This window comes from Chiloscyllium plagiosum, chromosome 34 (genome assembly GCF_004010195.1).
Source record: "Chiloscyllium plagiosum isolate BGI_BamShark_2017 chromosome 34, ASM401019v2, whole genome shotgun sequence".
Classification (NCBI taxonomy): Eukaryota; Metazoa; Chordata; class Chondrichthyes; order Orectolobiformes; family Hemiscylliidae; genus Chiloscyllium; species Chiloscyllium plagiosum.
Window position 1 is genome coordinate 1,434,015 of NC_057743.1, and position 23,667 is coordinate 1,457,681.

Below are 23,667 nucleotides of genomic sequence, written 5' to 3' on the forward strand. Positions count from 1 at the left end.
TACGAAAGTTGGTGGAGTTGTTGACAGTGAGGAAGGATGTGTCAGGTTACAGCGGGATATAGATAAGCTGTAGAACTGGGCAGAAAGGTGGCAAATAGAGTTCAATGTATGTAAGTGTGAGGTGATTCACTTTGGGAAGAATAACAAAAAGATGGGGTACTGGGCTAATGGTCGGATACTTGGTAGTGTGGATGAGCAGAGGGATCTTGGTGTCCATGTACACAGATCTCTGCGGTGTACATAGTGCGGTGAAGAAGGCATATGGCGTACTGGCTTTTATTGGTAGAGGAATTGAGTTCCGGAGTACTGTGGTCATGTTGCAGTTGTATAAGACTCTGGAGTATTGTGTGCAGTTTTGGTCGCCATACTATAGGAAGGATGTGGAGGCACTGGAACGGGTGCAGAGGAGGTTTACCAGGATGTTGCCTGGTATGGTAGGAAGATCGTATGAGGAAAGGCTGAGGCACTTGGGGTTGTTTTCATTGGAGAAAAGAAGGTTTTGGGGTGACTTGATAGAGGTGTATAAGATGATTAGGGGTTTAGATAGGGTCGACAGTGAGAATCTTTTTCCACGTATGGAGTCAGCTATTACAAGGGGGCATAGCTTTAAATTAAGGGGGGGTAGGTATAGGACAGATGTTAGGGGTAGGTTCTTTACTCAGCGAGTCGTGAGTTCAATGAATGCCCTGCCAGTAGCAGTGGTGGACTCTCCCTCATTATGGGCATTTAAGCGGGGATTGGATAGGCATATGGAGGATAGTGGGCTAGTGTAGGTTAGGTGGGCTTGGATCGGCGCAATATCGAGGGCTGAAGGGCCTGTACTGCGCTGTATTCTTCTATGTTCTATGTTCTATGATCCTTGTGGCACTCCACTGATCACAGGCCTCCAGTCTGAAAAACAGCCCTCCACCACCACCCTCTGTCTTCTACCTTTGAGCCAGTTCTGTATCCAAATGGCTAGTTCTCCCTGCATTCCGTGAGATCTAACCTTGCTCACCAATCTTCCATGGGGAACCTTGTCGAACACCTTACTGAAGTCCATATAGATCACATCTACCGCTCTGTCCTCATCAATCTTCTTTGTTACTTCTTTAAAAAACTCAATAAGGTTTGTGAGACATGATTTCCCACGCACAAAGCCATGTTGACTATCCCTAATCGGTCCTTGTCTTTCCAAATACATGTATATCCTGACCCTCAGGATTCCCTCCAACAATGTGCCCACCAACAATGTCAGGCTCACTGGTCTATAGTTCCCTGGCTTGTCCTTACTACCCTTCTTAAAGAGTGGCACCACATCAGCCAACCTCCAGTCTTCCGACACCTCACCTGTGACTATCGATGATACAAATATCTCAGCAAGGGGCCCAGCAATCACTTCGCTAGCTTCCCACAGAGTTCTCGGGTACACCTGATCAGGTCCTGGGGATTTATCCACCTTTATGCGTTTGAAGACACACAGCGCTTCCTCCTCTGTAATATGGACATTTCCCTCCTTTGTATATCTTCCATATCCTTTTCCACAGTAAATACTGCTGCAAAATACTAGCTTAGTATCTCCCCTATTTTCTGCGACTTCACACAAAGCTCCCCTTGCGGATCTTTGAGGGGCCCTATTCTCTCCATAGTTACCCTTTTGTCCTTAATGTATTTGATTAGATTACTTTCAGTGTGGAAAGAGGCCATTCGGCCCAACAAGTCCACACTGATCCTCTGAAGAGCAACCCACCCAGACCTCTACATTTACCCCTTCACCTAACACTATGTGGCAATTTAGCATGGCCAATTCACCCAACCTGCACATTTGTGGATTGTGGGAGGAAACCAGAGCAGACACGGGGAGTATATGCAAACTCCACACAGACATTTGCCTGAGGCGGGAATTGAACCCAGGTCTCTGGCGCTGTGAGGCAGCAGTGCTAACCACTGTGCTACCATGCTGCCAACATATGTAAAAGCCCTTTGGATTCTCCTTAATTCTATTTGCCAAAGATATTTCATGCCCCCTTTTTGCCCTCCTGATTTCCCTCTTAAGTATACTCCTACTGCCTTTGTACTCTTCTAAGGATTCGCTTGATCTATCCTGTCTATACCTTACATATGCTTCCTTCTTTTTCTTAACCAAACCCTCAGTTTCTTTAGTCATCCAGCATTCCCTATACCTACCAGCCTTTCCTTTCACCCCAACAGGAATATACTTTCTCTGGATTCTCGTTATCTCATTCCTGAAGGCTTCCCATTTTCCAGCCGTCCCTTTACCTGCAAACATCTGCCACCAGTCAGCTTTTGAAAGTTCTTGCCTAATGCCGTCAAAATTGACCTTTCTTCAATTTAGAACTTCAACTTTTAGATCTGATCCATCCTTTTCTATCACTATTTTAAATCTATTGGAATTATGGTCGCTGGCCCCAAAGTGCTCCCCCACTGACACCTCAGTCACCTGCCCTGCCTTATTTCCCAAGAGTAGGTCAAGTTTTGCACCTTCTCTAGTAGACCCAAATAACTTCCCTGGATGTATTTCCAGGAATATCCTCCCTCAGTACAGCTGTAATGCTATTACTTATCAAAATTGCCACTCCCCCTGCTCTCTTGCCTCCCCTTCTATCCTTCCTGTAGCATTTGTATCCTGGAACATTAAACTGCCAGTCCTGTCCAACCCTGAGCCATGTCTCTGTAATTGTTATGATATCCCAGTCCAATGTTCCTAACCAAGCCCCGAGTTCATCTGCCTTCCCTGTTAGGCCCCTTGCATTGAAATAAATGCAGTTGAATTTATTAGTCTTACCTTGTCCCTGCCTGCCCTGACTGTTTGACTCACGTCTGTTCTCAACTGTACCAGTCTCAGATTTATCTCTTCCCTCACTATCTCCCTGGGTCCTCCCCCTCACCCCCACCTTACTAGTTTAAATCCTCCCTAGCAGTTCTAGCAAATTTCCCTGTCAGTATATTAGTCCCCTTTCAATTTAGGTGCAAACTGTCCTTCTTGTACAGGTCACTTCTACTCCAAAAGAGATTCCAATGATCCAAAAATGTGAATCCTTCTCCCATACACCAGCTCCTCAGCCATGCATTCATCTGCTCTATCCTCCTATTCCTGCCCTCACTAGCTCATAGCACTGGGAGTAATCTAGATATTACTACTCTCGAGGACCTCCTTTTTAAATTCCTGCCTAAGTCCCTTCAGAAATTAAACCTTTTCCCTTCCTATGTCATTGGTTCCAATGTGGACAATGACCTCTTGCTGGCCTCTCTCCCCCTTGAGAACATTCTGCACCCTGTCTGAGACATCTTTGATCCTGGCACCAGGAAAGCAACACACCATTCTGATTTTTCACTGCTGGCCACAGAAACGTCTGTCTGTACCTCGGACTGGAGAGTCCCCTAACACTATTGACCTCTTGGGACCCAAAGTACCCCTCATTGCATTACAGCCAGGCTCAATACCAGAAACTTGGCTGTGCGTGTTACGTTCCCCTGAGAATCCATCACCCCTACATTTTCCAAAACAGCATACTTGTTTAAAATGGCTATAGCCACAAAAGGCTCCTACACTAGCTGCCTACCTTTCTTAACGTTCCTGGAGTTATCCCATCTACGTAACTGTATCTGAGACTTTCCCCCCCTTCCTATAACTGCCATCCATCACACACTGTTGCTGTTGCAAATTCCTCATTGCTTCTAACTGTCTCTCCAACCGATCCATTCGATCTGATAAGATTTGCAACCAACTGCATTTATTGCAGATATAATCTGCAGTAACCTTTAAACTCTCTTTAAACTCCACATCTGACAAGAAGCACATATCACTCTACTCGAGGCCATTTTTGCTCCTTCACAATTTACAGACCCAGAAAATAACGCCATCTTATTTCTCTACAAAACACTGCCCCAGGTTAAATTAATAGTTGTGGCTTATATTTTAAGCTTAATCAAGAGACATATCTCAAGAAACATATACTCAAGAAAAAACCCACTCTACTCACTACTGCAAACTTTCTGTAGGTCACACTTAAAAACAATACACTTATCTGATTCTGTGCTGTGAACTTCAACCAAACAGTTCCTCCAAGATCAGTTGTGAATTTCACTGTTTGTTCATTTTCCCAGATGCGCTCCGATGTCCAGCAACACATGAATTCCAACAGCAAAGGCAGTATCTGTGCCGGTTCACTGCTGTGTCAGCTTCTTTCTCTCTCACTCCTGCACTGACCTCACCATGTGCTTCCTTTGTCTGTTCTTCTCCCTTTTAAAACTGCTGTTGTTTTGACTTTTTTTTTCCAAAGTTCAAAAACAATGCAACAGCATATAAAATAGTAATTGTGCTCCTGGAATTTGAGGAAATCACCTCCAACACCTAAAATAAAGGAGCAGCTGTTACAGCCAGAAATTTTTTCCCGTCCTTCATCTTGGATTACCCAGAATCCATAGTGTTGCTGGAATTTGTTGAAGATGTTATTAACATGATTAAGAAAGGAGAGCCCATGGGTGTAGTATATTTAGATTTTTAGAAAGCTTTTGATAAAGAAGGCTGGTTAGTAAAAAATAAAGCACATTGGATCAGAGGTAATGTACTGGCATGGATTAATGATTGGCTAACAGGCAGAAAACAGTGAGTTAATATAGAGTTTAATTTAGATAAATGCAAGGTGTTGCATTTTGGTAAAGCAAACCAGGGCAAGACTTACACGGTCAATGGTAAGGTCCTGTGGACTGTTATAGAACAAAGAGATCTAGGGGTGCAAGTTCATCGCTCCTTGAAAACGGAGTCACAGGTAGACAAGGTGGTGAAGAAGGCTTTCAGAACGCTTGCTTTCATCAATCAAAGGACTGAGTGTAGGAGTTGTGACATCTTGTTACAGTGTTACAAGACATTGCTGAGGTCACATTTGGAGTACTGTGTGCATTTCTGATCACCCTACCACTGACCTGCTTTTATTAAACCAGAAAGAGTGCTGAAAAGACTTACCAGGATGCTATCTGGACTGGAAGTTTTGAACTATAATGAGAGGTTGAATAGGCTGGGATTTTTTTCCCTGGAGTGTAGGAGACTGAGGGTGACCTTATAAAAGTGGTCTATAAAATCATGAGGGTGGTCTATAAAATCATGAGGGGCATAGATAAGGTAGATAGCTGACAGTTTTTCCAAATGATAGAGAAGTCTAAAATTAGAGGGCATAGGTTGAGGGTGAGAGGGGAGAGATATAGAAGGTTGATTTTGTTTCATACAAAGTGGTGGTGAGTGATTTGAACCAATTGCCAGAGGTCGTGGTGGAAGTGATCACAATTTTGTCTTTCAAGAAACATTTAGACAGGTATGTGAATAGGATCAGTATGGTGGGATATGGACTATATATTGGCAAATGGGTCTAGTTTAAATAGTGAAAACTGGGTGGCAAGAACAAATTGGATCAAAGGGCCTGTTTCCATTCTGTTGACCTCTATGGCTTTGAATGGGTCATTCTCACATTGGCAGATTGTGGCTAATACAATACTGCAAGGGTCAGCACTTGCACCACGACTGTTCAGAATATATATTTACAACTTGGAGTTGGAGACCAAAGGTAATATTTCCAAATTTGTGAATGATGCAAAGGTAAGTGGGAATGTGTGTTGTGAGGATGTTGTAAAATGGCTTCAGGGGGATTTGGACAAGCTTAGTGTATGGGCAAGAATGCGGTAAATAAATATACTGTGTAAAATGGGAGGTAATTCACTTTGGTCAGAGAAACAACTGTGCAAAGTATTTTTAATCTGGAAGCAGTTGGAAAGTCTGAATGTCCAAAAGGACCAATAAGTCACTCAAAGCAAGGTGCAGCAAGGCTAATGGAATGTTAGCCTTTATTAAGAGAGGGTTTGAGTACAGGTATAGTGAAGTTTTGCTTCAGTTGTATAGGAGCTTTGTTGGATTGTACCAGAAGCACTGTGTGCTATTTTGTCTCCTTATCTCAGTGAATATAGTATTGCCATAGAGGAAGTACAACAAAGGAGCACCAGACTTGTTCCAATATTCTCTAGCATTTCAAAGAATAAGAGATCATCTCATTGAAAGTTACAAAATACTTCAGGGATACACAAGGTATTTAAAAGAGTGCAGGACAGAGGACTCAATAATGTAACCCAGTAAAAGGAATGAAACAAACCAAACTAAACATTAGTAACTCCACAAATGAACAAAGACACAAAGGAACAATTAAGGATCAGGGAACTAGCAAATATTAAATACAAAGACAATAGAGAGTGTATGAACAGAGACAAAATCCAAAGAGATTAGGAGATAAGTCAAAAAGAAAAAGAGGAATTATGAAATTATGTTATAAAGGGTATGAAAAAAACTGGCAAAATACTTTGCAGACAGATCAATAAAAAATAAGTTTGGGACAGAATCAGGACCATCAAGAGCGGTCGGCCCATGTGTCAGTGCTGCTTGGCAGAGGGTGGTGGGCTTCCAGTACTGCCTTTCAAAGGATCTCAGATACCCAGTCCTGTCTGGCATAGGGTTGTGCACACCCAGTGCTGTTTCTCAAAGGATTTCGGACACCGAATGCTGCCTGGCAGAGGGTTGTGGACTCCCAGTGCTGCCTGTCAGCGGGTCCTAGATACCTAGTGCTGCCCGTCAAGAGTTTTGTGGGCGGCACGGTGGCACAGTGGTTAGCACTGCTGCCTCACAGCGCCAGAGACCCGGGTTCAATTCCCGACTCAGGCGACTGACTGTGTGGAGTTTGCACGTTCTCCCCGTGTCTGCGTGGGTTTCCTCCGGGTGCTCCGGTTTCCTCCCACAATCCAAAAATGTGCGGGTCAGGTGAATTGGCCATGCTAAATTGCCCGTAGTGTTAGGTTAAAGGGGTAAATGTAGGGGTATGGGTGGGTTGCGCTTCGGCGGGTCGGTGTGGACTTGTTGGGCCGAAGGGCCTGTTTCCACACTGTAAGTAATCTAATCTAATCTAAGTAATCTAATCAAAAAAAAAAAGAGTTCTGGCCCGCTACTGTTGCCTGCCAGATTATCGTAGACTCCCAGTTTTGCCTGTCAGAGGGTTCCAGGTTCCCTCTACTGCACATTAGAAGGTCATCTGTCAGTGTCGTCTGTCAGAAGATCGTGGATCCCCCATGTGAGCCTGATTTGTTTGGTAACTGGGATAGGAAGCCATAATGGTTTGTGGTGAAGCAAGGGGATCAACAATTCAGAGTAATGTAATGCTAGAAATGGGGGAAATGGGCCATAATTAACATCATGCAGTCATTAATACCCCATTTTTACTGGGTTGAACAAATTGAAAGCCAATGCAGATGGTGACAGAGTTTGATCACTGATTCATTGAGCTCAAAACATTTCAATTAGGAAGTCAATCAAACTTCACCTTGAAAGTCATATGATATTTCCAATTAGTAATAAGAGAGACAGATTTTGCTTTTCAGAACTGTGCTGACAATGTTTGAGCATCTTCTGGTCTGACCACATTTAACTCAACATGCTCTAGCATTGTGACAGATTATCCCAGCCAGCTGTTCACTCTTCACTGTCAAACTAATTTGTTAGATTATTCCGGTTTTGAAAGGTTATTTGCAATGTGAGAAGTCAATTCACAATTAAAGTGGCCAAGCTTTGTTCACTTAATTAATTACCTGAATTGATTAATGCATGGATTAGGGAAATCAGCTGGTTATAGACTGGGTTTGACTGTATATCCACAGCTTTGACTGTAAAGCGTACATCACAGAGTTAAGACAATGACGGCCTCAGGATTCACATTCACACTGATGGCATCAAACTCTATCTCACCTACTATTATTATCAGTTTTCTGATAGCTGTTATAGTGGCAAGAAATTTTCTCCAACTTAACACTGAGAAGGCCAGAGTCATTGTTTTTGATCCCCACTATAAAATCTGTTTCCTCCCTGCAGAGTCTATCCCACTCGCTGGTATCTCTCTGAGGATGAATTGGACAGTTTGCCCATTGGTGTTTGGAGCCTACTGGAAACTATTTACATTGACTGGGGTCTTCAGAAATAAAGCAAGGTGCAATCTCATGTATCTGTGATTCTTTTGCATCTGGAAACTTCTTAAGCCAACTGGTCAGGTTACATCTCTTGTATTTTTATTCTAATTTGTCCATTTACTGTGTCTGTCTATCTTTGCTGTATTAAAGTTATAGTATTAATAATGAATTGTTAATTAATGCTTATGTATAAACCTGGTGTCAGATATCTGCCATTTGTAAAGTCTGCTAAGGAAACTTTGGGGCAATTTTGATAGTGAGTGAATATTTTAGTTTATCTGTGTTCTGAATATAAGGAAAGGGAGGTGAGATCGGTTAACTATTCAAGTGCGGTAACATAGGCAATGGCAATTTTGAACGAGAGAATCTAACACTCATCCCATGATATTCAAATGTGTCCCCTTCACTAAGTCGTCCACAATCAACAATCTGGGGGTTATCATTGATAAGGTGGGCTTGGATCGGTGCAACATCGAGGGCCGAAGGGCCTGTACTGCGCTGTATTCTTCTATGTTCTATGTTCTATGTAATATCTTAAAACTATGACCCCTTGTACCAGTCAATCCTGCCTTGGAGAAAACTCTCTGGCTATTGACTCTATCTGTTCCACTCATTATCTTGTATACCTCGGTCAGGTCTCCACTCTTCCTCCTTCTCTCCAGAGAGAAAAATCTGAGCTCATTCAACCTTTCTTCATAAGGCAAGCCCTCCAGTCTAGGCAGCATCCTGGTAAACCTTCTTTGCACCCTCTCCAAAGCCTCTGTATCTTAACTATAGTAGGGTGACCAGAACTGGACACAATCTTCCAAGTATGGTCTCACCAGGGACTTGTAGAGCTGTAGCAAAATCTCGTGGCTCTTTAACTCGATCCCCATGTTTATGAAAGCCAAAACACCATATGCTTTCTTAACAACCCTATCCACTTGGGTGGCAACTTTGAGGGATCTATGTACTTGCACACCCAGATCCCTCTGTTCCTCCACACTGCCAAGAATCCTGCCTTTAATCCAAAATTCAGCATTTGTGTTCAACCTTCCAAAGTGCATCACTTCGCATTTATCGAGGTTGAACTCCATCTGCCATTTCTCAGCCCAACTCTGCATCCTGTCTATGACGTGCTGCAGCCTGCAGGAGCCCTCGATGCTATCAACTGCACCTCCAACCTTTGTGTCATCTGCAAATTTACTAACCCACAACTCAATCTTCTCATCCAAGTCATTTATACAAACTACAAAGAGCAGAGGCCCAACAACAGGGCCCTGTGGGACCCCACTCAACACTGACCTCCAGGCAGAATACTTTCCATCTATAACTACTTTTTGCCTTCTGTCAGCCAACCAATTCTGAATACAGATAGCCAAATCTCCCTGTATCCCATACTTCCTGACTTTATGAATGAGCCTGCCATGGGGACCCTTATCAAATGCATTGCTGAAGTCCATATATACCAGATCCACTGCTCGACCTTCATCGACCTGTCTTGTCACCTCCTCAAAGAACTCAATAAGATTTGTGGGGCATGACCTGCCCCTCACAAAGCCATGCTGACTGCCTTTCATGCTTATGCCCGAAACTTCGATTTTCCTGTTCCTTGGATGCTGCCTGACCAGCAATACTTTTCCAGCACCAGCGCTTTTCCAGCAACACATTTTCAGCTCTGATCTCCAGCATCTGCAGTCCTCACTTCCTTCCCATATCTGCTCAGACTCCACGCACAGGTTCCCTCCGCTATCCCTGATCGGCCCTACCTTCTCCCTGATCATTCTCTTATTCCTCACGTATGAGTAAAATGCCTTTGGGTTCTCCCTAATCCCTCTTTTCAGCCCTTTTTTGTGCCCCCTCCTGGCTCTCCTCAGTCCATTTCTGAGCTCCTTTCTAGCAAGCCTGTAATTGTCTAAAGCTGTGCTAGATCCTTGCTTCCTCCACCTTATGTAAGATGCCTTCTTCTTTTTGACGAGAAGCTCCTCTGTTCTCGTCATCCAAGGTTCCTTAATCTTACCCCTTCTTACCTGTCTGTAAAATAAAAGTGAGGTTTACTGCAACATTTTCTTTTTTCATCCTTTTTTTTCTTTTCTTCCCTGATAAGGAGTCTAAATTAATTGTCATTTCACTTCATTTGACTTATCCTAAAATGAGAAAGTGGTTCCACGCTCCCCTGTCTATCATGACTTTTACTCTGACAGGATGCCCCACTGGTCCTGGACTGTCTTATATGGGAAAACAGCCTTTCCACATCTACCTTGATAAGAGTCTTATATGTTTCAATGAAGTCATCTCTCTTTCTTCTATATGCCAATGAGTACAGGCTCAGCCTAATCAACCTGCCATAAGACAGTCCCTCCATACCTGGTATCAGACTCGTGAACATTCTCAGGACAAGCAGAGGCAATGATTTAATGGTATTATCACTGGACTGTTACTCCAGAGACCCATGTAATATTCTGGGGACTCAGGTTTGAATCCCACCGTGGCAGATGGTGAAATTTGAATTCAATAAAAGTCTAGAATTAAGAGTCCAATGATGACTGTGAATCCATTGTCAATTGTTAGGAAAAACCTATCTGGTTCACTAATAGGTTCCACTACAAAATGCCTCAGGGTCAGAGGACAGTCCTTGCATGGAGCTGTCTTCTTCACCTGGAAATGGATCAGAAACGATTGAGGGAAGAGTTCCCAAACACTTCAGTTGTTTGGATTTGGAGACTCTCAAGTATGTCTAAGAATGTGTAAATATAACAATGTCATTAGCTTTCCTGCTGGGATTCTGAATGATGGAAGACTCCTTCTGGGATTCCTAGTGGTGGGAAATTTCTGCTGGGATTCCCAGTGATAGAAATTTCCTGCTTGGATTCCTTTGATGGGAATTTCTTGCTGATATTCCTAGTTAAGGGAGATTCCTGCTGCAATTCCCAGTGATGGGACTTTCCTGTTGGGATTCCTAGTGATGAAAATTTACATTTGTGATTACAAGTGATGGGACTTTCCTGCTTTGCTTCCCAGTAATGGGACATTCCTTCTGGAATGCACAGTGATGGAATTGACAGTAATAGGAGCTTCCTGCTGGAATGTTTAGTGATGGGAGATTTCTGCTCGAATTCCAAGTGATGGCAGTTTCCTGATGGGATTCTAAGTGATGGGAAATTACTGTTGGGATTGTAGTAATGGGTTCAGTCCTGCTTGGATTCCCAGAGATGGGAATTTCCTACTGGATTTCCTAATGATAGGAAATTCCTGTTGGGATTTGCAACAATGAGAGATTCTGGCTGGGCTTCCCAGTGATGGGAATTTTCTGCTGGGATTCCCAGTAAAAGAAAGTTCATGCTGGTATTCCCAGTGATGGGAGATTCCTGCTGGATTTCCTAGTGATGTGCGAAGTGTATAAAGGCAATTCCAGAGTTGACAGGATAGATTGAAATGTAACAGAGTGGTGGAATGGTGAAGGGGTTTATGGAGGGAATTTCAGAGCTTACATCCTGGCGTTTCAAGCCATGATCACAGAGGGCCGAGTGAAGTGCAGATGACAAGTAGCCAAAACTGCACATCAAAAAGATCTCAGAGGATAGTAGGATTGGAGAAGGTTCTAGAAGTTTGGAGGACAGAGATAATAAAACATGCATGAGAATTTTAAAATTATGACATTTCCAGACTGGAAGCTAATACCGGTCTGTGAGCACAGCTCACTCTGGATTGATATAAAAGTTCAGTCCAACAACTGATAATACAGGAGAAAGTCACCAAGTCTGTGCCCGCTCTTTGACAGATAGCTTGATCTTCATTTTGTTCCACTTCTCCCATTGCCCTGTAAACTTACTCTACATAAAATCTCCTTAACACTAATCACTTCTACATCGCTATTTCCCTTGGTTTGCTATTTAACTTTATTTAATAACATAAAAATGAAACGTTACATAAAAACAAGAACAGAATATAAGACTTCAAACTGATAATTCTGAATTGTATCTACATATCATGTCTAAACTCTTCTTAATAAACTATGCTTGCTTTCAATTCCCCAAATGCAACATCATGGGAGATCAGCTAGACAGGTCTTCTCAAAATTGCGTGATTCTTTTTTTCACCCTGCGGAGTTTTTTTTTAAATCCGTATCTCACTTTAGATTGCCTTGTTAATCAGTTTAGAGTAATGAGTGCTAATTATTAATCACAGGCATGTAATTATCCTGTATGTTCAGCTTTATAAGGTGCAACACTGGTTTCCAGTGTTAATAGCTAAAGAATCTGGAATCTGGGTGTTAATTTATGTCAGCTATGATGGCTGTGGCTTTTTCCACCACAGTCTCTTTTGTGTTTGAACTTCTCTTGCTTCATGTTGTGTGTTTGTTGGGAGACAGAGTACAGGCAGAACAACCTAAGAATTAGATGGAAGATAGCAGGTGACCTCTTCTCAGTTCCTGTCTATTTAAGCTCTTGAGGATATTGCTAGTTCTGATAACTTTGCCTCCAATCTGTGGTCATGTATATTCAAGGTTGCACATTCCTTATATAGTAGGTTCCCTACTATACAAGATGGACATGATGAAAGCTAATGTAACCAGTAAGTTATCGTGCAGATGCAATCGTATTATCAACAATTCAATAATATTTAAGCAGCAGCAAACATTAAATATAGGTTAATGTTAACCACAGATATGGATTAGTTAATGAAAATGCTGTAAGTGCTTGCAGTTCCAAAATCCATTCTGATTTAATTAAGGCTGTTGGGGGCTGTGGGAAATCATTTCTCAAGCCACACATCCCCTGCTGCTCTGAGCTTTTTAATCTGAGTTCCATTTCACAGAACTGCACATGTCAGAGCAGATTACTGTTATCTGTCTGTAAAAGTTTGGCAAAGCACAGTAATTGGTAAGGAACTTTAAATTAAGCGGAGACTTTAAGGAGTCTGTAGCAGACAGTTATTTATTTATTTGATTCATGAAGAATGATTGGCTGTCCACATTTCAGTTCTCCCTGAGGCTCAACATTCAGGCATTAATCAAAAGAATATACCAGTGATTTTTTTTTAATGTGGAACATTTTTAAAGTGATATTGGAATTATTAGAGGAAGTGGTTGGGAGGCTTTGTTACTGAGGAAGTTGCTTAAAGCAAACAGAATATTTCACATGATCGAAATCAAAACTAGAAAATGTTGGAAGCAACTGGCAGGTCAATAGACAATAGACAATAGGTGCAGGAGTAGGCCATTCTGCCCTTCGAGCCTGCACCGCCATTCAATATGATCATGGCTGATCATTCCTAATCAGTATCCTCTTCCTGCCTTATCTCCATAACCCTTGATTCCACTATCTTTGAGAGCTCTATCCAACTCTGTGTGCAGGGTGTGAAGCTGCCTGTGGCCAAATGCAGCACGACTTAGAAAATTTCCAGATTGGGCTGAAAAATTAACAACTGCCATTATCACATTACATCGTCAGCCAATAAGCATCAATAAAGAATTTAGCTTTCATCACCTGATATCCATTGTCATCCCGCCATTCCAGGAATTGACCTCGTGAACCTACGCTGCACTCCCTCAATAGCCAGAATGTCTTTCCTCAAATTTGGAGACCAGATCTGCACACAGTACTCCAGGTGTGGTCTCACCAGGGCCCTGTACAGCTGCAGAAGCATCTCTTTGCTTCTATACTCAATTCCTCTTGTTATGAAGGCCAGCATGCTATTAGCCTTCTTCACTACCTGCTGTACCTGCATGCTTGTGTTCTGCATACAAGAACACCCAGATCTCTCTGTACTGCCCCTTTACCTAAATTGATTCCATTGAGGTAGCAATCTGCCTTCCTGTTCTTGCCACCTAAGTGGATAACCATACATTTATCCACATTAAACTGCATCTGCCATGCATCTGCCCACTCACCTAACTTGTCCAGGTCACCCTGTAATCTCCTAACATCCTCATCACATTTCACCCTGCCACCCAGCTTTGTATCATCAGCAAATTTGCTAATGTTATTGCTGATACCATCTTCTATATCATTAAGATATATTGTAAAAAGCTGTGGTCCCAGCACGGATCCCTGCGGTACCCCACTGGTCAGAGTGGAACTGTGGGGAGAAGGGATAAGATAGTATTTCAGAGACCATACTTTCATAAAAACCATTCTGATGACATACCTGCATTCACAACATGGCCATTCTCTCTAATAAAAACTGAAAGAACTGGCAGTGCTGCTAATCAGAAACAAAAACAGAAGTTGCTGGAAAAGTTCAGCAGATCTGGCAGTATCTGTGAGGAGAAATCAAAGTTAATGTTTCAGGTCCTGTGAACTTTCCACAGAAGCAAAGAAAGCTCTGAGGAAAGGTCACCACACCTAAAACGTTAATTCTGATTTCTCTTCACAGGTGCTGCCAGACCTACTGAGTTTTTCCAGCAACTCCTGTTTTTGGTAATGGCCATTCACTTCACTGATGTTGACTGACTATTGGGTATTTGCAGTTTCTTGGTTTATATTACTGAGTCATTAAATGTAACTAAAGAACAGCATTACACATTAGTGAAAAGGGGCAACTAATGGTGCAGTGTTGTGTTCCTAACTCTGGGCCAGAAGATCCCACGTTTGAGTGCCAGCTATCCCAGATGTGTGTCACAACATGCCTAGCACATGGAAGTTTTCAGTCAAATAGAAAAGTATGGTACCAACTGAATGCAGCAGACACATTTTAAAGGTTCTTGTGGTAATGTTCCTACCTCTGGGCCAGAGATTCAAATTCTACCTACTTCAGAACTGTGTCTGAAAATGTCTCCTTTTTCCATCAGAACATCTCTTTATTGAAGAGATTCATGAACATTCCCAAATTCCTAATTGAAAACTGAGCATAGTTACATCTGCATCAGAACAACCATTCACAGGAGCCAACGGGATGATTCGCAGATCATCTTTGAAAGTTATAACTGCTGACAGCCCTTGTCATTAAGGTCCATAGTTTCAATTCTGCTTCAAACTTGAAAATATCATATAAGATTATCAAAGGGTTAGGTAGGATGGAAAGTGACAGCCTTTTTCCTTGGATGGTGATGGCAAGCATGAGGAGACAAAGCTTTAGATTGAGGGGCGATAGATATAGGACAGATGTCAGAGGTAGTTTCTTTACTTAGAGAGTAGTAGGGCTGTGGAACACACTGCCTGCAACAGTAGTAGACTCACCAACTTTAAGGGCATTAAAATGGTAATTGGATAAACAAATAGATGAAAATGGAATAGTGTAGGATAGATATGCTTCAGATTTGTTTCACAGGTCGGCACAACATTGAGGGCTGAAGGGCCTATACTATGTTGTAATGTTCTATGTTCCCATGTTCCCTCAACATTTAATTCTGTGTACCTTCCCACATTAAACTTGTGTCCAGATTAAAATTGTCCAGTTTCTTTTTCATGTGGTCCTGGATCACCTTTGGGTCTTGGACCACCTCCTCGTAATCCAGCTGCTTTTTTTCACCAGACGAGTACAGAGAGGCTACTCAGGGGCAGAAGTGGCCCAACAGGTAATGTTTGACATTCCTGATGTGTCCCAGAGAAACAATACTGTTCAACATTGGACTGAACATGCAGGATTTTAGTTGATGGATTAAATGAGGTCTAGAATTTTAAATAGCCCAAGGCTAATTTCTAAAGCAGTGACTGGTGTGCAACACCCCTCCACACCCAGAATTCAAATCAAAGTGTGAGCCAGAGTACATAAGTTTCAAAGTATCCAGTAATAATTTCCTTCAAGTCACGGGCAATTCCTTTTCATGTGCAGTCCCTTTAAATATTCTTAGAAAGCAATAAACACACAAAGTGACTCATTCGTCTGTGATATTATAATCCATCTGTTCTAATGTCAATGATCAGGCTGTTGTGAGACATCAGGAATTTGGAGTTGTGTGGACATGTTCATCAAAACCCACCTTGTTTAAAAGTTGTAATAAAATGAGACCTTTGAGTGACCTGAGTAGAGACGTTTGAATTTCTAGGCAGTCATTTTAATGAACATTGACTTACATCAGATGAAAATATAATAGACAGCCATCAAGGTGTTAATCCTAAATAAAGAAGACACACTTTAATCAGCATTGACAGTGGCAACCAGAAATCCTAATTAACAGGATTGGGCAGTTTTCATCCTGACTGCACTTTGTGACACTTTGATCCTGAGCTAAAGACACTGACCCCAAAGCACTGAATATGGGAAATGGCCTGTTCCAAGCATCTCTGAAAGAACAGGCAAACTTATTTTATGATCACAAGGAACGGGGATAATTATATGGAGAGAGATGGTCAACAAGAAAAGTACCCGATGAATGGTCATTCACTTGAAACATCGTTTCTCTCTCCATAGGCATTGCCTGATCTGCCAAATATTTCCACCATTTTCTGTTTTTATTTCAGATTTACAACATCAGCTGTATTTCTATTCTGTAGGAAAAGCATCTTTTCCCATTAACCTACAATGTGAATAATTACAGACAAAAGGTTCCATGCAAAGTAAACATTTTAGTCCCGGCATAATTGCAATTACAACATAAGCAAGCTTCAAAAGCAATGTGAAAACAGCATCACCAACTCGATGAGAGGGTTTCAGCTGTAAGTATCTGTAAGGATACATAATATATTTTTGATGGCTCTCCAAAAATTTCTGAAAGTGAAGCACAGAGTGAAAGGGCTGGCAAAACTGAGCTATAGCTGACAGGTCAATTTTATCATGGTCAACAATCCCTGCCATTCCTTCTCGTCCCTCAACTATCTCTCCCTTTACATTCTCTCCACCCTTCCCCTATTCTCACTCATTACTTTACAGAAGCTCTTAGCTACCACCTGCACTGCTTACTTCCACCCTCCTGTGCCATGGGGAGATCCAGAATGAGAACATTTGTGAACATCTGGAGATTATGCATCACCAAATTTTAAGAAGCTGAATATCATATCAGCCCTTGCTAACATGGTCTGAATTTTTTTTTCCCACTATCTATTCTTTTCAGCTTATTATACAGCCCTCTTTGCTGTAACCTATAATCAGTTCCACAATTTTGAAATAAAAGCAAAGCACAGTGGATGCTGGAGATCTGAAATAAAGTAGTATCCGTGGCAGAAGAAACAAGAGTTAATATTTGCTGTCTGATCGGACTACTCTTTGGAAACCTCTCCAAAATGCTGCCAAACCTGTTGAGTTTCTCCAGCACTTTTTGTTTTTATTTCTCCTGATGCTAAATACAGCTCTTCACAATCACTATGTTCTTGCTTTCCAAACAAAACTGTAATATGAAGAGGATACTCACTCCAGAAGGAGGGTGTGCTGTCCAACCCAACTCTGCTGTTGCTGTTGTCGAATCCATCAGGGTTTCTGTGCAAAAAGAGGAAACCCACTTAACTTGAGTAACTGGGCAGCTGGCTTTTGTATACAGTCTTGCAGCATTCATAGTGATAAAAATTATACTTATGACAGACTTGGAATGTTATATTTTATTTAATCAGCGTCAACGAAGACTTGTTGGGAGCTTGGCTGCGGCTTCCATCACTCTCAGCAAACCAGCAAACGTTCCCTTTTCAACTACTTCTCCCTAATCTTATGCCTACTACGGTGCAATATTCATCATAATCTCTCATCTATTATTGAGATACTCACCCTAATGTCTTACCTATTACACTCCCTAATCTCTCACAAATTACTGTACTATTTGGCATAATCTGTCAGTATTTCTCTGGTATGCAAAACAATACTCTTCACTGTAACTTGTTACATGTAACAATAATAAATCAAATCATTTATTAAAGTGAGATATTCCCCCTAATCTCTCAAATTACAGTATAATATTTTTCATAATCTCTCAGCTATTACAGAAATACTGTCCTTGACCTCTTAGCTATTACAGTGTTATAATGTCCACAATTGCTCATACATTCATACAATCCCTACAGTGTAGCAGCAGGTCACTCAGCCCATCAAGTCCACAGACCTTCTGAAGAGCATCCCACCTAGACCCACCCCACCACCGCCCAGACCCCCCTCCCCCACAGTGTCCTATCCCTGTATTTGCCATGGCTAACCCACCTCACCCACACATTCTTGAATACTATGGACAATTTAACATGGCCTGCGTATCTGTGGATTGTGAGTGTAAACCAGAGCACCCAGAGAAAACCCATGTTGACACGAGAATGTCCAAACTCCACACAGGGTGGAATCAAACCCAGGCCTGTGGCTCTGTGAGGCAGCCGTGCTAACCGCTAAGCCACTATGCACCCCCAATTGCACTCAAGCCAGGTAGGAGTCGAAACTACAATCTCTTGATCCTTAGTTACATTGTTATCTGTTGCATTACATTAATAGCCGGGGCCAGTAATGATCACCATAGACTCTCCCTAATCTCTCATATATAACATTCAATAATCAGTATTGCAGTGTAATACTAGCCCTAATATCACACATTTTCTTGTAATATTCCCATAATATCTGATCAATTACAATGTAATTCTCTCTCTAATCGCTCATCTACGGTGTGATACCATCCCTAATCTTTCATCTATTACATCACAATACTCTCAATTTTGCATCTACCTAATCTCTCGACTATCAACTACAGTACTCTCCCCAAACTAAACTATAACACTGTCCCTAATCTCTCACATAGTGCAATGTGATACTTTCCTTAATACCTCATCAATTACATATATTAGTTAATCTCTTATCTCATCCAGCAAGACTTTTTTTTTCTAAACATCCCAGCTATTACAATGTAATACTCACACTATGTTTTGCCGTGTTATAGTTTAAGGTCTATTTAATTGTTTGTCCATTTAATCTCTTGTCTGTGTTATGGACCAGGCCAGACCCCTCAAAATATTTCAAGAAAGTAGCCCAGCCTCTAACTTTGCGAGTTGCTTTAAGCAGGTGTAACGTGGATATTCCAGGAGAGATACAGCTGGTTAAACCACCGTAGTTTTAAACAAAACACAATTTATTTACAAGATTACGGAATAAAACGCAAACAAAAGACAACAGAATACCAAATAACCTAATCTATCTGAAAACCCAACAGATTATCTCAATTTAATGATGGTGTTCCAAATTCCTGCCAACAATCCCCATAAACACACCTTGGCAGAAAACGGGACAAGGGGTAGGGCCAGAGAGATTAGGAGTGGGATTGTGGGGGATGTCTGGGCAGGTACATCCTTGCAGCAGTTTTTTTTAAATTTATTCATTTTGTGGGATGTGGGCATCACTGGCTGGCCAGCATTGGTAGCCCATCCCTGGTTGCCCTTGAGAAGGTGGTGGTGAGCTGCCTTCTAGAACCGCTACAGTCCACCTGTTGTGGGTTGACTTGCAATGCCAGTAGGGAGGGAATTCCAGGAGTTTGACCCAGTGACAGTGAAGGAATGGGGATACATTTCCAAATCAGGATGATGAGTGCTTGGAGGGGAACTTGAGGGTGGTGGTGGTGTTCCCATATATCTGCTGCCCTTGTCCTTCCAAATGGAACCTGTTGTGGGTTTGGAAGGTGTTGTCTGAGGATGTTTGGTGAATTTCTGCAGTACACCTTGTAGATAGCACACATTGCTGCTACTGAGCGTTGGTGGTGGAGGAAGTGGATGTTTGTGGATGCAGTGCCAATCAAGCAGGCTGCTTTGTCCTGGATGGTGTCAAGCTTCTTGAGTGTTGTTGGAGCTGCACCCTTCCAGGCAAGTGGGGAATATTCCATCACACTCCTGACTTGTACCTTGTAGACAATGGACTGGCTTTGGCGAGTCAGGAGGTGAGTTACTCACTGTAGCATTCCTAGCCTCTGACCTACTCTTGTAGAGACTGTGTTTATGTGGTGAGTCCAGTTGAGTTTCTGATCAATGATAACTCCCAGGATGTTGATAGTGGAGGATTGAGTGAATGTCAAGAGGTGATGGCTAGATTGTCTCTTATTGATGATGGCCAAGCCTAGCATTTGTGTGGTATGAATGTTACTTGGCATTTGTCAGCCCAAGCCTAAATATTGACCAGATCTTGTTGCATTTGGATACAGACTGCTCCATGTTTCTGAAGAGCGGCAAATGGTGCTGAATATAATGCTATCATCAGCAAACATCCCCACTTCGGGCCTTTCGATAGAGGGAAGGTCATTGATGAAGCAGCTGAAGATGGTTGGGCCTAGGACATGACTTGAGGAACTCCTGCAGAGATTCCTAGAGCTGAGATGACTGACCTCCAACAACCATGACCATCTTCCTATGTGCCAGGTATGACTCTTACCACAAGAGAGTTTGCCTCTAATACCCATTAATTCCAATTTTGCTCGGGCACCTTGATGCCACACTTGGTCAAATGCAGCCTTGAAGTCAATGGCTATCAGAAATTGCAGGAGGACCTCGATCAGCTGGGGAAGTGGGCTGAGGAATGGCAAATGGAGTTCAATAAAGGTGTAACATCTTGCATTTGGGAAAGTCAAATCAAGGTAGGAGTTTCATGGTTTTAAGGAGTGTAGTGGAATGGAGGTACCTTAGACTTCAGGTGCACAGTTCTTTGAAAGTAGAGTCACAGGTAGACAGGACAGTGAAGAAGATTGTTGGCACACTGGCCTTCAACAGTCAGTGCACTGAGTATAGAAGGTGGGAAGTTATGTTGCAGTTGTACAGGACGTTGGTGAGGCCACACTTGGAGCACTGTGTTCAGTTTTAGTCACCATGCTATAGGAAGGATGTTATTAAACTGCAAAGAACGCAGAAGAAATTTACAAGGATGTTGCCATGTTTCAAATGTCTGAGTTGGACAAACTAAGACTTTTTTCATTAGCGCGTAGAAAATTAAGAGGAGATCTGATAAAATCATGAGAGGGTTGGGGAATCAAGGATGAGAGGGAAAAAGAATAAAAGGGAGTGGTATACATATGGAATAAGCTGCCAGCGGAAGTGGTTGAGGCATGTACATTAGCAACATTTAAAAGGCATTTGGACAAATACATGGATAGGAAAGGTTTAGCAGTATATGAGCCAAGTGCAGGAAAATGGGGTTAGTATTGATGGACATTTTGGTTGGCATGGACCAGTCTGGACCAAAGGACTTGCTCTGTGCTGTAGGACTCTATGACTCTCTCTATGCTGTCAATCTCACCTCATCTCTGGAATTCAGCTCTTTTGTCCATGTTTGAACCAAGGCTGCAATGAGGTCAGGAGCTGAGTGGTCCTGGTGGAACCCAAGCAGGGAATCACTAAGCAGGTTGTTGCTGAGCAGGATCTGCTGATTGCACTATTGATAACACCTTCCGGATTTGTCCTGCTTTTTATGCACGGGACATACTTGGGCAATTTTCCACATTGTCAGGTAAATGCCAATGTTGTAACTGTACTGGAAAAGCTTGGCTAGGGGAGCAGCAAGTTCTGGAGCACAGGTCTTCAGTACTATTGCTGGCACTTTGTCAGGGCCCATTGCCTTTGCAGTATCCAGTGTCTCCAGCTGTTTCATGATATTGAATTGGCTGATGGCTTGTATCTGTCATGTTGGGAACCACTGGCAGATGCTGAGATGGATTATTCACTCAGCACTACTGGCAGAAGATTGCTGCAAATGTTTCAGCCTTATCTTTTGCACTGATGTGCTCGGCTCCTCTATCATTGAGGATGGGGATATTTGTGGAGACTCCTCCTCCTGTGAGTTGTTCAATGGTCCACCACCATTCATGACTGGATGTGGAAGGACTGCAGAGCTTAGATCTTGTTCATTGTGGGATTGCTTAACTCTGTCTATCACTTGCTGCTCATGCTGTTTGGCAAGTAAGTAATTTTGTTTGATGCCTTCAACAGGTTCACACATGATTTTTAGGTATGCCTGGTGCTGCTTCCGCCATGCCCTTCTGCACGTTCCATTGAACCAGGGTTGATGGTAATGGTTGAATGGAGGTTTGCCAGGCCATGAGGTTGCAGGTTATGCTGGAGTACAATTCTCCTGCTATTAATGGCCCACAGTGCCCATAGATGCCCAATCTTGAGTTGCTAGATCTATTCGAAGTCTACCCCATTTGACACAGAGCCACCACAACGCAGGTTATTCTCAATGTGAAGGCAGGACTTCACCTCCACAATGACTGTGCAGAGGTCACTCTTATTGGCACTGTCATGAACTGCAGCTGGCAGATTGGTAAGAATGAGGTCAAGCCTGATTTTCCCTCTTGTCGATTCCCTCACAACCAGCTGCAGATCCGACAAGCAGTACTACTGCCGAGTCATTCTTGGTGGATGACCTTTAAATCCCCCACACAGAGTACATTTGGTGCCCTTGCCATCCTCAGTCATTCTGCTAAGTGTTGTTCAACATGGAGGAGTACTGATTCATCAGCCAAGGGAGGACAGTACATGGTAATCAGCAGGAGGTTTCCTTGCCCATGTTTAACCTGAAGTCATGACACTTCATGGGATCTGAAGTCAACATTGAGAACTCCTACAGAATACCCTCCTGACTGTATCCCACTGTGCCATCCCCCCTGCTGGTCTGTCCTGCCAGTGAGACAGCACAAATCCAGGGATGGAGATGGCTGGGATGTTGTCTGTAAGATATTGACTCCATGAGTATGACTGTGACAGGCTGTTGCTTGTCTAGTCTGTTTGACAGCTCTCCCAATTTTGGAACCCTTCCCCAATGCTATTGAGGAGGACTTTGCAGGGTCGACCAGGCTGTTTCTGCCATTGAATTTTCTGGTACCTAGGTCAATGGTTGGTGATCTATCCGGTTTTATTTCTTTGAGACTTTGTAGCAATTGGTACAACTGAACGGTTTGCTCGGCCATTTCAGAGGGCAACTGAGAATCAACCACATTGCTGTGGATCTGGAGTCACATGTAGGGCAGGCCAGATAAGGATGGCATATTTCCTTCCCTGAAGGACATTAGTGAAACAGATAGGTTTTTCCAACAATTGACAATGATTTCATGAACATCAGTAGATTCTTAATGCCAGACGTTTTTTTTAATTGAAGTCAAATTCCACCATCTGCCGTGGCGTGATTTCAACCTGAGTCCCCAGAACATTATCTGGGTCTCCAGATTAATAATCTAGATAATACCACTAGGACATCACCTAGTTAGTGGAAAGAAAGATTACCTCCTTAATCTGACAATGTTCCCCTGATCTGAGTTCAGAATAGCAATAAAAATGAGTCCTAAAATGTTTCCTAAAGCTGACAGGTTCCCTTTCAAACCAAAAGTGGCTAGGTGAAAGGCAAGTCAGGATCTGGATTCCGGTTTTGAACACAGTAACCTACCTGACTCAAACTGGCCTTATTTCAGGAGTTAAAGTTTCTCCCAGTTGTTTCAGCCCCACTCACACTCACACTCACAGTCACCAGTAAATGGAAGAATGAATAATAAATTTATAATATATTATTAAGTGTACAAAGGCAGCTCACCAACACGAGATGGGAATAAATGCTGGCCTAGACAGCGACATCCGTGTCCCAGGAGTGAATAACAAAACTGAATTTAAGGCATTTTGAAAGATCTTATCCAGTCATGTCTCTTTGAAAGTCTTGTCCTTTTAACCATTTATTTCTATTGTGACTTGATACATTTGAACACCAGACATTGAGATGATAGTAAATATCAGACAATACTTAGTACAGTATATTAAACACGGAGATAAACTAACAAAACTCAATGTATCCAAGTGATGACTTAATTCAAAACAAAAACAGAAATTT

The 23,667-nt window shown here is 42.4% G+C and overlaps 1 protein-coding gene across 1 annotated transcript in view; it reads right to left on the reverse strand.

The window, feature by feature from the left end:
* Window positions 1-23,667, reverse strand: part of LOC122540083 (ephrin type-B receptor 2-like) — a 768,846-nt gene that overhangs the window by 410,719 nt on the left and 334,460 nt on the right. The window contains exon 2 of the mRNA XM_043675394.1: window positions 17,267-17,331. Within this exon, the coding sequence (XP_043531329.1) occupies window positions 17,267-17,331 (65 nt within the window). The remainder of the gene's footprint in view (window positions 1-17,266; window positions 17,332-23,667) is intronic.